This window comes from Protobothrops mucrosquamatus, unplaced genomic scaffold, assembly GCF_001527695.2.
Source record: "Protobothrops mucrosquamatus isolate PMUCROS unplaced genomic scaffold, P.Mucros_1.0 scaffold7667, whole genome shotgun sequence".
NCBI classification, from domain to species: domain Eukaryota; kingdom Metazoa; phylum Chordata; class Lepidosauria; order Squamata; family Viperidae; genus Protobothrops; species Protobothrops mucrosquamatus.
Window position 1 is genome coordinate 1 of NW_015393466.1, and position 14,383 is coordinate 14,383.

At 40.7% G+C, this 14,383-nt stretch overlaps 1 protein-coding gene across 1 annotated transcript; it reads right to left on the reverse strand.

The window, feature by feature from the left end:
• Positions 1–6: 6 nt before the first annotated feature.
• Positions 7–14,379, reverse strand: LOC107300621 (baculoviral IAP repeat-containing protein 6-like; the record flags this gene model as incomplete). The annotated part of the gene is made up of 8 exons (XM_015829931.1): positions 7–211; positions 1,948–2,144; positions 3,285–3,458; positions 5,023–5,190; positions 6,759–6,890; positions 10,559–10,688; positions 13,415–13,558; positions 14,269–14,379. Coding segments are annotated over 8 exons (1,261 nt in total), but the record flags the coding sequence as incomplete, so codon positions are not given.
• Between the last annotated feature and the right edge of the window lie 4 nt (positions 14,380–14,383).

Genomic DNA, 14,383 nt, shown 5'->3' on the forward strand with positions numbered 1-14,383 from the left:
GAAGGCGAAGAAATAATCCAAAAGCAGCCAAAGAATGAGCAGGTACGGGAGACATAGTTTGGACTGCCGATTTGATTGGTGGCGGTTCTGCTGCAATTGTTTCTGGGGCTTCATAGACCAGTTCTCCTGACTGTTCAATGGTAACCCATTCAAACTGATCACTGTCCTTCTGCTTCTCCTGGGTGGTGGATGTAACAACTGGAGCACTCACCTTCAGAAAGAAAAGAAGATGCTTAAAACTATCCTCTAAGATTGACAATTAAAAAGCACATTTTAGCTGGAAACTGTATCACTAAATAATTCCTTGATTTATTTACAACACCCTTGATAACTGAATAACAGTAACTGAAAATTAAATTGACAATCAAGATTTACCTATTATTTAAGTATTTTTGAAAGTTTCTATGAAAGTGTCTGCCACATATTTTTAAAAGTAAGCTATATACTCAAATAAAACAGTTATATTTTCTATCATGTAAGAGAAAGTAAATATACCAGTAGGAATTTTCTATTTTTATTTCCAGTGTTGGAATTTTAAAAAAACTCAACATAGTACGAGGGCAATTCAGAAATAAACCTCCATTTGGTTATCATTGACAGACACTTGCAGATACAGAACTTTTATTATACACATTAGAAAACTACAACATTACATTACTTTTCGACATAATCACCATTCAAATTGAGGCACGTCGTAACTTTTTACAAGGTTTGAAACTCCTTAGTAATAGTCACTTGGCGCCAAATCTGGGCTATGGGGGTGTGTGTGATCAAAAACATTCCAATGGAACTGCTTCAAAAATTCTTGGGTGCGTCTAGTGGTGTGTGGGCGAGCATTGTCGTGAACCAACACCATACCAGAAGTCAGCATGTCCCAACGCTTGTTATGGATGGCTCGTCTGAGTTTTTGTAACATTTCACAGTAGACTTCTGAATTGATGGTCGAGCCACACTCCTTGAACTTCACTAACAGTACTCCTTTGGCATCTTCACATTTGGCAGGATTTTCTATGGCAGAGGTCCCCAACCTTTGGGGCACCAGGGACCGGTTCCGTGGAGAGAGGTTTTTCCGCGGACCAGAGGGTGTGTGGTTTTATGTGCTTCCTGCATCCCGCGGATGGGGCTTTGCTTGTTTGTACGGACCGATTGCTGACATGCCGTGGCCTGATACTGGTCCACTGACCGGGGGTTGGGGATCCCTGTTCTATGGCACCACTTCCAGTGTAGTGTTGGTTCACAATAACGCTCGCCCACACATCACTAGATGCACTCAAGAGCTTTTGAAGCAGTTCAGTTGGGATGTTTTTGATCACCCCCCTATTAGTCCAGATTTGGGCTTTTAACAACCATTTTTCTGATTTTCAAATATATATATGAGAAAACAGGAGAATAAATATCTCATAGTGGTGGAAGAAATTATTTGGAAATCCAGATAAAAGTTTAGTAAGAGAATGCAAGAGTCTCTGTGCCTTTAAGAGATCTGGACGCAGTTTTCAATATTGAATTCCTTATTTTACATTAATTCAAGCTAAGAGGCATTTCCCCATATACCTGGGATAAATGAGTTTGAAATCATGGAACTAGTATTAATAGCAAAATTTCTCATTTCTACAATATGAACAAATACAACTGAGACGAAGTACTTAGAACATTCTCAGATTCTGTGCCAGCAAGCCCTGAATAATTCCAGTATTTTTAATCATTATATTAATCTATCTCTACACAATAAAATTCCCTAGATTTTTTTAAAGCAGGGTACATAGAAGATTACAGTTATATATAATAATTCTTAACTGGAATATAGATTCCAATGTTTATTAAATGCCAAGATAGAAACAACGACATACATGTTTGAGTACTTTAGCCACCATTAAGCTCATCTCTCCCATTCTTTTCAGAGATTTGAAACTTTTAATTAGATCAATTATACATGTTTTTTGGACTTACTTGTTGAATCACATCTGGGTAAAGCATAGGAAGTCTTTCTGCAATGAGGGCCAACCCACCCATCCCAGCAAAAACTTGCAATGGGGATTGGAGCGGGCAAGTATCAAGAAAAGATTCATCCAGCACTGTATCCATGCATTCTTCAACCGGTGTGACTGCTTCATCTTCAGGACAAGGTCCCAATAAATCTGCATGCTCTATTTGTGCATAACATAACATATAAAAACAGTCAAACTGGTAAAAAATACCATTAAATAACATTTACTTGGAGAGATTATAGATTTACACAGCCTAACACACTACTGTTTAGCTACAGTATACATTAAGTAGGAGACATATGTTTGGACAAATAGAACACTTGTAAATCTCTGCAGAAATATGCAAAATCAGAAAGTAGTTTGTCAAAGCCACTGGAGGCTTTCAAGAATAGGCTGGGCAGCCATTTGCTCGAGCAGAGGGTTGGACTAGATGACCTTCAAGGTCCCTTCCAACTCTTGTTCTTCAGTAAAAACAATGAAAAAAGCTATGACAAGAATACTTCTGAGGCAAGAGAAAAATACTGAAAGTATTTTGAGTATTCTAATTCTGTATATAGAACCTTAAATTTTCTGTCTTTTTTGATTAGTTGAAAAAAATTACAATATCCCTGATCCAGTCAGAGCTGAAGAAGCTTCTTGGATGAGAAATGAAACGTCTTCAGAGAAAAACAAGAACGTCCAGTTGCCTCTTGAAAAAGCACCTTTAGGACAACCATGACTTGGATGACTGAAAATCTCCATAGACATCCCTGATTAAAAATCTTCATTTCTTAATTATCAACTGATTGAAACTGTGTACAAATTATTATTTTTACAGCCATCCTATTTTTACTAATATACTGAGAATTGCCATAAATGTTCTGGACAATTTTTTTGCTAGGCACGATGCATGATATAGCATTGTGCACAAAATGGGACAAGAAGAATGTGCAAAATATTAATAGAATTGAACTGATTTGAACTGGAACAGTTTTGTATTCAGTCATTTTAGAAGTGTTTCAAGCCTGAAATAGTATCTGAATCAGAAGTTTTAAAATTCCTATTAAAAAGTATGATGGGAAGGTCACGTCAGGTGATGGTCTAGTGATGGGTCTTCTGGTGGGTCAGACGTTACCTAGCCTGGTAACAGAAAGTTCAGACACCAACCCACAAGCTCGGTGAATGAACTTCCACTCTCATCCTACACCTGAGCTACAGATATTTGCCACTATTGTATAAATATTTCAGTAAGTTTATAAAACTTTATGTAAGTTTCCACATTTATGTTCAGCACCCATATAAAGCCAATTCTAACTATACCTTTTTCAGTATGTAGGCGCTTGAATGAATCTGTTTTTGAAAGACTGGGGTCCGAGATGACTTTCGAGCCAAGCTTAACTGCCAAGTCTATAGATCGGTATCCTTGAGGAAGCTTGCGGTCATACAACAGAGTCAAAAGCTGGGCCAGGGTCATCTCGGGTGGCAGCGGCTGACCTAAATCACATGAAGTTACAAGAAGCTCTAAATTGGTATTTAACTGATCAATTCAAATCATGATTTAAATAAGCAATTATCATTAGCACAATGAATAAGCAGCTTCTGTTTTTTTCATTTGCTAGGCCAGTGGTGGTGAACCTATGGCATGCGTTCCAGACGCGGCACTCACGCGCCATGCCCCGGAAATGGCAACCGTCCCTCTTCAACCAGCCGCCCGCTAACTCGCTGAGGTCCCATGTGGCCAGATACATCCCAGCATCCATGCACTCGTTGGCCTCTGTGTGCGGGGGCCGATAATGTCAAGCAACAGCCGCCCTGGCCCCTGCCTCGCCTTGCCCTGTGACAATGGCACCGCTGCCCTGCCTCACCTTGCCTTGCCTCATCCCACAGGACGAGCCTCCTGCCCACCGCCCCACCTGCCAGAGACCCCCTGGATCTTCCCCAACCCTGCCCGGCCCCCGCAGGCGTCCCTCCCCATAAACAACATCAAGGTGATCATGCCCACCTTGGCCACACCCACCCAGTCTGCCATGACCACAGCCACGCCCACCCAGTGGGCTACGCCCATCTGGCACCCAGCGATAAGTAAGTAGGTTTTGGGTTGCAGTTTGAGCACTCGGTCTCTGAAAGGTTCGTCATCACTGTGCTAGGCAATCAGTTCCGATAGGTACAGGGATGTCAAACTGCCGGCTGGACGCGTCACGAGGAAACCACGCCCATCCCATTGCTGGCAATGGGGAAAAAGTTTCGATACGTCGTGCGACGTCACGAGTTTGACATGTCTGCTATAGTACAAGCATGGTTAAGCTTCGTTTCTCAGATTTTCCAGTAATATTGAAAAAAATCTCTGTTACATGTAGTCCTTGACTTATAACAACAATTGGGATTAAAATTTCCACTCCTAATCCATGCAATCATTAAATGAGTCACACCCAATTTTATGACCTTTTCTGCCAAGGTCATTAAGGGTATCCTGCTTCTCCTATTGACTTTGTTAGAGGTCCCCTGGGAATGTTGCAGATGACATCACATTACCCTGGGACACTGCAATCATAAATACATGCTAATTGCCAAGCACCCACAAGAATACTGTGACAGTTGTAAGTGCGAGGACCGGTTGTAAGCCAACTTTTTTCAGCATCTTCATAACGGAATGGTTACTAAAAAAATGGTTATAATTCAAGGACTACTTGTATAAAACTACATATACAATATTAGTCTGGATAAATACTGAAATCCTATTATAATACTTGTTTAAGAAAATGTGATCAACACATATTTACCCAAACAGATTACTACACTACATCATATATTGAATCAAATAACTGATTCAAATGTAAGTTTATCCATGAACACTAGACGTGTCTATAATGCTAAGGTTACAGGCCTATAGATACAATGTTGCATAGGACAATTTCATTTTATTAGAAAGCTTCTGTTTTTTAGATCAAGGTTTCTTTACAGTGAATCTGAGAAAATGTGCAGATATTCAACATCATTTTATATACCTAAAATTCTTGAAAAACATGGTCTAATAAAAAAAAAAAAAGCAGAAATCTACCTGGTAGCAGCTTATGATATAGGTGAAAAACAGGAACACTAATAGTTTTGCTGGAAGAATCATTTCCTGTGGCAGAGCTCCCTACTTTATCTGTCACCACTCTCCCTCGTCTTGAAGGTGGACGAGGTGGGGTGGACGATACAGCCCTTTTTGACTGAGATTTCAAACCTATAATGAAAGTGAAGGGTTACATTTTATACACTTTTCAATGCAACTCAACAATGTTTACACAGATGCTTAAAAGTTAATGAGCCTTTTAAATTTCTGCATAAATATAACCAAACCATGATCTGTTCTCCATACAAGTCCTAAAACTAGATAAAGAGAGCTCAATTAAAAAAACAACACATTATACTTATTCCTTTTAATTATTCGGGGAAATAATCCAAGGCTATATATTTATGTTTGGCAAAAGCCGAACCTTCGTGACACAGGTACATGGAAGTATGTCTTGGCCTGAACAAAGGAGATATCTGAGGATCTCTGAAAAACAGTTGTTGATGGAAAAGGCTGGAAAAGGTTAAAAAACTATTGACAAGAGTTTGGACTGCACCAGGCAGATTGTGTACAATTGGAGACAATTCAGCATCGTTATTTCCCTCCCCAGGAATGGTTGGCCAACCAAGATTACACCAAAAGCAAGGTGTGTGTAATAATCAGGGAAGTCTCAAAGAAGCCCAGAATAGCATCTAAGGAACTAAAGGCCTCTCTTGCATTGCTGAATGTCAGTGTTCATGAGACCCTCATCAGGAGAACACCGAGCAACAATGGTAGGCCTGGCTGGGCTACAAGGAGAAAGCCAATACTCTCAGAACAAAAACAAAACACGAGTGCTGCCCATCTACAGTTTGTGAAAGACCACAAGAATAAGCCAGAAGGCCAATAAAAGAATGTTCTGCGGATGGATGAGACCAAAATAGAACTTCTGGGCTTAAATGAAAAGAGTTGTGTTCGGTGAACGCTGCATTCCAGCATAAGAACCTTATCTCATCTGTGAAACATGGTAGTTCAGTTTTGTGCTTAATTGGGTTCTCTTTAGTTTTAGGACTTGTGGGGAGAACAGATCATACTTGAGCAGACATGTTGAAAATTCAAAAGGGTTCAAAAACATATAACGACTATTGTATTTGTAAGGGAGACAATATCCTACATTGTCCACTATGCCCACCTAACAGAGGTTGCTATTTGAATGTTTAGCTGGAAAGCATCTTCTACCCCAGGATTTTATATACATTTTTGTAGAGTCATCACTCTCCTCTTTTCCACAGGTCCAGCCTCATTGCACTCAGCCTATATAAGTAAAGGGCAAACTGTATTTTTCTTCCCTATCCAATTATTAATACTCCTTTCCCAAACTTCATTTAGTTTTGTTATCCCTCTTCTCAGCCTATCTCCATTCAATTTTGGTGGGTTTTTTTTCCCTGCTATTTCTTCTGGAAGGCAGGAGAGAGTTGTAGACTTCGAAACTTTCAGTGATCATGAAAAATGTTTGGGATTTCCTTTGTCCAATGCCATACCCAGTGCCTCATTCACCTTTGCATTAATGCTTGAACACATGGCATAACTTTATTAAGTTGTAAACTACCACATTCCAATCTTCTGCCTAATGATTGCAAGCCAACAGGATAGCTGAGATTGATTTAAAAAGAAGTATTAAATATAATATTAAAGTTAGCTTACTATTCTTCATACCATCCCAGTCATGATAACTTGACATAAAATAAAAGTAGACATACCAGATGCAACAACAACACTGTAATTGTCCTGAAACCCGCTGTCTGCTTTAACTTTCTCTTTTTCTTCGTAATTCTTTTTTTCCTTGTCTTCTTTTTGTTCACTAATTAATTTTGCTGTGATGCTAGGAGTATCTGAAAACAAAATATTATATTATGTAGAAAACATTATTTACTTAGTTATGTATCTAAAGGTGTATGTATACACACATAGACACACACGCACACACACTCTAGGACTATAGAAAGCATTTAAAAGAAATGCTTTGCAACAAAATGAAGTGGCTGTATGTGGACATGCATGCAGAGAAGGCCAAGAACAGCTTTCAACATAATTTTTATTTTATTTATTTATTTATTTATTTATTTATTTATTTATTTATTTATTATATTTTTACCCCGCCCTTCTCCTTGCGGACTCAGGGCGGCTAACAGCCTAATAAAAACAAATATAAAAGTACAAAAATACTACCGTTAAAACGTAATTAAAAGGAAATATTAATTTGGCCTTTGTTACTTTAAAAAATTGTTTTAAAACCCAACTAAAAATACCCCTTAGGCCAGTCCTGCCAGCTTAAATAGCCATGTCTTGAGGGCGCGGCGGAAGGAAGGGAGATCTGGGATCACCCTGATCTCTGGGGGTAGTTCGTTCCATAGGGTGGGAGCTCCCACCGAGAAGGCCCTCCCCCTGGGGGTTGCCAGCCGGCACTGTCTGGCTGACGGCACCCTGAGGAGACCCACTCTGTGGGAGCGTATCGGCCGATGAGAGGTAATCTGAGGCAGAAGGCGGTCTCGGAGATAGCCAGGTCCGGTGCCATGGAGCGCTTTGAAGATGATAATCAACACCTTGAAGCGCACCCGGAAAGCCACCGGCAGCCAGTGCAGCTCGTGCAGTAACGGCGTTACATGGGAGCGATGAGTCCCTCCCAACACCGCCCGCGCGGCTGCATTCTGGACTAACTGGAGCTTCCGAGTGCTCCTCAAGGGGAGCCCCATGTAGAGAGCATTGCAGTAGTCCAGGCGGGAGGTGACAAGAGCATGGGTGACTGTGCGCAAGGCGTCCCGGTCCAGAAAAGGCCGCAACTGGTAGATCAGGCGTACCTGATAAAACGCCCCCCTGGCCACGGCCGACAACTGGTCTTCCAGTGTCAGCCGTGGGTCCAGGAGGACACCCAGATTGCGTACCCTCTCCGAGGGAGCCACAGTTTCGCCCCCTATAGTCAGCGACGGAGTCAGCTGACTATGCCGAGGCGCCGGCAGCCACAGCCACTCGGTCTTGGAAGGGTTGAGCCTGAGTCTGTTCCTCCCCATCCAGACCCTTACGGCCTCCAGGCATCGGGCCATCATGTCAAGGGCATCGTTGGGGTGGCCTGGGGTGGAAATGTACAGCTGAGTATCATCAGCGTACTGATGGAAGTCCACCCCAAAGCCACGAATGATCTCCCCCAGTGGCTTCACATAAATATTGAACAAGAGGGGAGAGAGGACCGACCCTTGTGGCACCCCACAAGTTAGGGGCCTTGGGGTCGACCTCTGTCCCCCTGCCAATACAGACTGCGNTAAAGAAGCGTTTATAATTCCCTGGAGCCAGGCTCGTGTACCCTCCCGGGCCGCCAGTACCAGCCAGGAGGGGCACGGATCCAGTAAACATGTGGTTGCATTCAGCCTCCCCAGGATCCTGTCCACGTCCTCGGGAGCCACAGAGTCAAACTCCTCCCATATAATAGTCTCAAGACCTGCTCCCGTCTCCTCCCCCGGGCCACCCAGTCAGAGTCTAAACCCTCTCGGATCCGAGCGACTTTGTCATACAGATATTGAGCAAAATCCTCAGCCCTCCCCACCACATAAGCCTGCAAAAGAGATACTATAATCAAAGAGAGGTGGTGTGCTTGTGTGTGTGTGTACATTGTGAAGTACTTCTTTTGTACAAGATTTGTTCAGTATTGAGATCAATAATAAATAGGAAGAAAATAAGGTGGAACTGATGCAACTTGAATATACATTCTGGTAATATTATTATATATTCTAAAGTAGGGGTCCCCAACCCTCGATCCATGGACCAGTACCAGTCCGCGGCACTCCAGCAACCGGTCTGTACAATCAAGCAAAGCCCCATTTGCGGGATGCAGGCAACACACAAAATCATGCACTCTCCGGTCTGTGGAAAAATCTCTCTCCATGGAACCGGTCCCTGGTGCCCAAAAGGTTGGGGACCTCTGTTCTAAAGCCAGCCAAATCTCACCTCGGTCTTGCAACTATGAATAATGGGTGCTGTAGTTCAAACCAACAGGTCCCATGTTCTTTACATTTGCAATAATAATAATAATGATGATGATGATGATGATGATAAAAGTTAGAAGGGACCTTGGAGGTCATCTAGTCCAACCCCTTGCTCAGGCACGAAATCCTATACCATTTTAGACAAATGGTTGTCCAGTCTCTTCTTAAAAACTTCCAGTGTTGGAGCATTCACCGCTTCTGGAGGCAGGTTGTTCCACTGGTTAATTGTTCTAACTGTCAGGAAATTTCTCCTTAGTTCTAGGTTGGTTCTCTCCTTGATTAGTTTCTATCCGTGGCTTCTTCTCCTGCCTTCAGGTGCTTTGGAGAATAGCTTGACTCCTTCTTCTTTGTGGCAACACTGCTATTGGAACACTGCTATGTCCCCCCTCATCCTTCTTTTCATTAAACTAGATATACTCAGTTCCAGCAACCATTAGTTATATGTTTTACTCTTCAGTCCCCTAATTATCTTTGTTGCTCTTCTCTGTATTTTTTCTAGAGTCTCAACATCTTTTTTACATTGTGGTGACCAAAACTGGATGCAGTATTCCAAGTGTGGCCTTACCAAGGCATTGTAAAGTGATATTAACACTTCACGTGATCTTGATTCTATAACTCTATTAATGCAGCCTAGCATTGTGTTGGCTTTTTTGGCACTGCAGCACACTGTTGACTCATATTTAAGTGATTGTCCACTAGGACTCCAAGATCCCTCTCACAGTTACTACTATTGAGCAAGGTACCCCCTATACTATACCTATGCATTTGGTTTTTCTTGCCTAAATGTAGAACCTTACTTTTTTCACCATTGAATTTCATTTTGTTAGATAGCGCCCAATGTTCAAGTCTGTCAAGATCCTTCTGTATCTTAAGCCTATCTTCTGGAGTGTTGGCTATTCCTGCCAGCTTGGTGTCGTCTGCAAATTTGATGAGTTCCCCATCTATCCCCTCATCCAAATCATTGATGAAGATGTTGAAGAGCACTGGCCCCAGAACAGAGCCCTGGGGCATGCCACTACACACTCCATGCAGATGCAGTTCCATTGAGGACCACACGCTGAGTACGGCCGGTCAACCAGCTATGAATCCATCAGGTGGTGATGCTGTCTAAACTTTCTAAATTATAGTAATATAATTATAGCTTTCTAAATTATAGTAATATATCGGTGAAATATTTTTTCTCTATAACATCTTTCTAAATATGAGTTTTGAGCAGTATCTGGTTCTTAAATGTTAAGTCACTTTAATGAAAAGACTGCTAAATAAAGATTACAGAATACAGATGTACTCTTCAGCCCTGATATAAATACACCCTTTTATTATACATTCTACCACAGATAATTCTGTGTTGAGCAATAAATTAATACATGAAATAAAATGCATTTATGTATAAATCCATCAATAAAGGCTTCTTTGAGTGAGTGAGTGAGTGAGAGAGAGAGAGAGAGAAAGAGAGAGAGAGAGAGAAACACTTTTTTCCATAGACTAGAGTAAAAAATACCTATTTAATAAAAGCAACTTACCTGATACACGATCAAGAACCTCTGCCAGTGTTGTCGAGACTGGCAAGAGAAGAGTACGGAACTTGTGTCCTGCCCCATACATTGGATGTTGAATTATGTGGCTGGTAGCATTGATTCTTCCTTTATACAACTAAAAGTTAAGAAACATAAAATTATTTGAAGGATTTAGAAATAAAAAGGCCGTAAACATTTCAACGTGTGTGTTTGTGTAGTATCTGGGATTCCCCCTAGACTCACAACTCCTGCTCAATGAAACCGTGGCTGGGAGGACTTTTGCACAGCTTCATCTCGTGTACCAATTGAGTCCATTCCTGCATTGGCAGGCCCTGCTTATAGTCACTCATGCACTAATCACCTCCATACTGGATTATTGCAGCATGAAACTGCCCTTGAAGAGTATCCAGAAGCTTTATTAGCTACAGATGCTCACTCTCTTCCTGTTTCTGCCTCCTCCCCCATATGTGTATGCACACTCAGCTGAGGTGTGGCTCCTGTTCCGGTCATCTCCTTTCCAAACTTGCTAAGGCACCCAGCAAGCTTCTCTCTCTTTTTGCAGTCTCTCTTCTCCTCCTCTCTTAGGAGCAGCACACCAGCAGTGAGCAGCATGCCCCAAAGGAACAGATCAAACCCCAGAAAAATGAACTTTCCAAGACTTGAGAATGGAAGGGTGGGGGCTTTTTTGAAACTATCCATTTACCAAAGCTTGGCCAAAAATAATGAGGAGGGGAAAAAATGAAGGCAAACAGGGAGGCAGCCTCTGAAATGCTAGTGCACCAAGTCAAGTTTGGAACAAGCTGCACATGGAACACCCCATACCCTGGTTCACTTCCTTTTTCTTTAAAGATCTTTTGTTCTGAGGGTTCCTGGACAGGGTGGTTGGCTGGGGAGGGAGAAAACATATGAGGAACGGCTGCTGGAATTGGGTATGTCTAGTTTAACGAAGAGAAGCATGAGGGGGGACATGATAGCAGTGTTTCAATATCTCAGGGGCTGCCACAAAGAAGAGGGAGTCAAGCTATTCTCCAAAGCGCCTGAAGGCAGGACAAGAAGCAATGGATGGAAACTAATCAAGGAGAGAAGCAACCTAGAACTAAGGAGAAACTTCCTGACAGTTAGAACAATTAACCAGTGGAACAACCTGCTTCCAGAAGTGGTGAATGCTCCAACACTGGAAGTTTTTAAGAAGAGATTGGACGGCCATCTGTCTGAGGGTTTCCTCTGTCTGAGGGTTTCCTCCAAGGTCCCTTCCAACTTTTTTATTATTATTATTATTATTATTATTATTATTATTATTATTATTATTATTATTATTATTATTATTATTATTATTATTATTATTATTATTATTATTATTTGGTTCTTTTGATCAGATAACTTTTTCTTTTTGGGTAAATGTGTGACTGGAGGTTATTTGTCAATAGCAATAGAAAGCCTATCCTGTCCAGGAACCCCCAAAACAAATTATCTTTTTATTTTTTTAAAAAAGAACAGGGATGTGGGGTGTTTACAGGACAACTCTCCAAAGACAAGCAGCTTCTTTCAAACTTGATTCCAGGAACTAACACCTCAATGTGCCAAGTGTCTGGGCAGAGGGAGTAGAGAGATAACAGGAACAAAGAAGTTGCCACTGGGCAGGTGTAGCTCCATCCCTTTTATCATTGTGGAAATCCTTAAAAACCTGGTTATATTATCAGGCCTGGGAATGGGAGACATGCTTAGATGGCTCCATTGCCAAAGCAGCCATTTTTACCCACTCTTTGCCTAGGGGTTATATATTCATTTTTATATTTACCGCTTAACATGAATTTTATATTTTTGCATTTGTTGTTTTATATTATTGTTCCGTGCCAACCAGAGTTGATTTATGTGAGATGGGAGGCTAAACAAATTGTATTAATAAATAAAATAAATAAATAAGCTCTAATGGATGCTAGTTATAGAATACTATTTGATTCGGGGGATTTCAACAGCTTACAAATGAGCTGAGTAACAACTAAATTAGGACATTCTCAAAATATCATTTTGTACAGTATAACTAAATTCCAGTCCCAGATTTTATCTTGAGACAGTAACTAAACAAAGAATCCAGAACTTGAACACCAACCATCACTTCTACCAGCACCCTATTTGCCATATTACCTAATTAATAATTCTAAAAAGTACAGAAGTTTTGTGCAGTTTTTGTGACCTTGAGTTTTTAAAATAAATAGGGTATACTGTTTTTATTAAAGCACTACTAAAAAAAGAGTCCAGAAATAGATTAATTACAATGGTTTATAGTGAATAGCTACCAAGATGAAACTGATATTCTAAACTTCTTTACTTGAAAAGGAAAAAAGAAAGGAATAGCACACGCCACACAACAAAAAATATAATAGAGATGATCTCATTATTCAGGAGCAACGGATGGCAATTGGATTAAGTAATTAACATGGAAATGGATTACACTAGTAACTGAAGCATAATTAATATTAACAGATGGTAAAATATAGGATTTGTCAAGATATGAGCAGCACACATTCTTCTTCTTTTGCACCTTATGATTTCAAGTTATGATTTCTAAATTTTAGTATAAGGAATTCTATAGAACAGGATTATGCATATGGGCAACTTACAGAATCAGTGATTATTATGAATAAAATTGGAATAACTGTATATTGTAAAAGAACTGTGTAATATGTAGTTATTGGTTGGGCAAGGCTAATCTACATCATCAGGGCTGGAAAATATATATTTTAATATTTCCTTTTTAGTAGGAACTGATGTTATAAAGTTTTATTTTCAACCTACTGTGAGTTTTACCTAGCAATGAGGGTAGGTAGCAGTGGTACTAGTGGATGTGGGGAGACTACTTACTGGGCAAGGTGACTGAAGAAACATTGTCACTTTCTCATCCTCTAGCATCAGCTGCAAAAAAAGCCTTCTAATAAACCCTGAAATATTTCCAGATGTTGGGAGATTGCTTCTTTGAGGAGAGGAATGGAAAAGTTCACAAAGAACCTATGAAAGGAATGAAAACAAATTTAGGCAGAGGTATAAGTATCCACGAGCTATGAATATTTATTTGGTTGTATCTACAATAGGGCATACATTTGTTAATCTATCAGTTTCCCCATTTTCCTTTCCTTAAATCAGCTTCAGCAGAATTAGGTCCTTTAGACAGAGTGTATCTGGAGGAAGTTCCCTAAACTCACATCCCGCTATTGGAATGGGCTATTCCAGGGGTAGTCAACCTTGGCTCTTTTATGACTCGTGGACTTCAACTCCCAGAATTCCTGAGCCAGCTAAGCTGGCTCAGGAATTCTGGGAATTGAAGTCCACGAGTCATAAAAGAGCCAAGGTTGACTACCCCTGGGCTATTCCAACCTTACCCAAAGAGCCCAGACTTTGAAGCAGGCCATTCTCGATTCCTCACACAGCTAGAACCCATTTTGATCTGTAATAAAATTTGCTATTGCTAAGTTCTTGAAGTTGCTTCCCATGTTATGCAGTAGCATAAGAACCTCAGCAGTTCCAGAATGTTTATTCTGTAAGATTACTGTGCTGTCCTGCACATTTACTGAATTCTGATCTCATCATAGGTGCCAGAATAGAAGAGTTGGCCACACCACAAGGAAATCTCAGAAAGAGACGCTCTCAACCAGTCCTCCAAATCCAGCTAAAGTGGTATTTTATGCTACATCAACTATTCAGATTAACGTTTATGTTACCTGAGCCATCAATCTTTGATTATTAGGATGGCAAGAAATACACTGCAAGAAAAATGCAACGGTCGCATTTTCAATGGCTGTTCTCTGCTGAGTAGTCAGTCCTATTCCTGAAGTT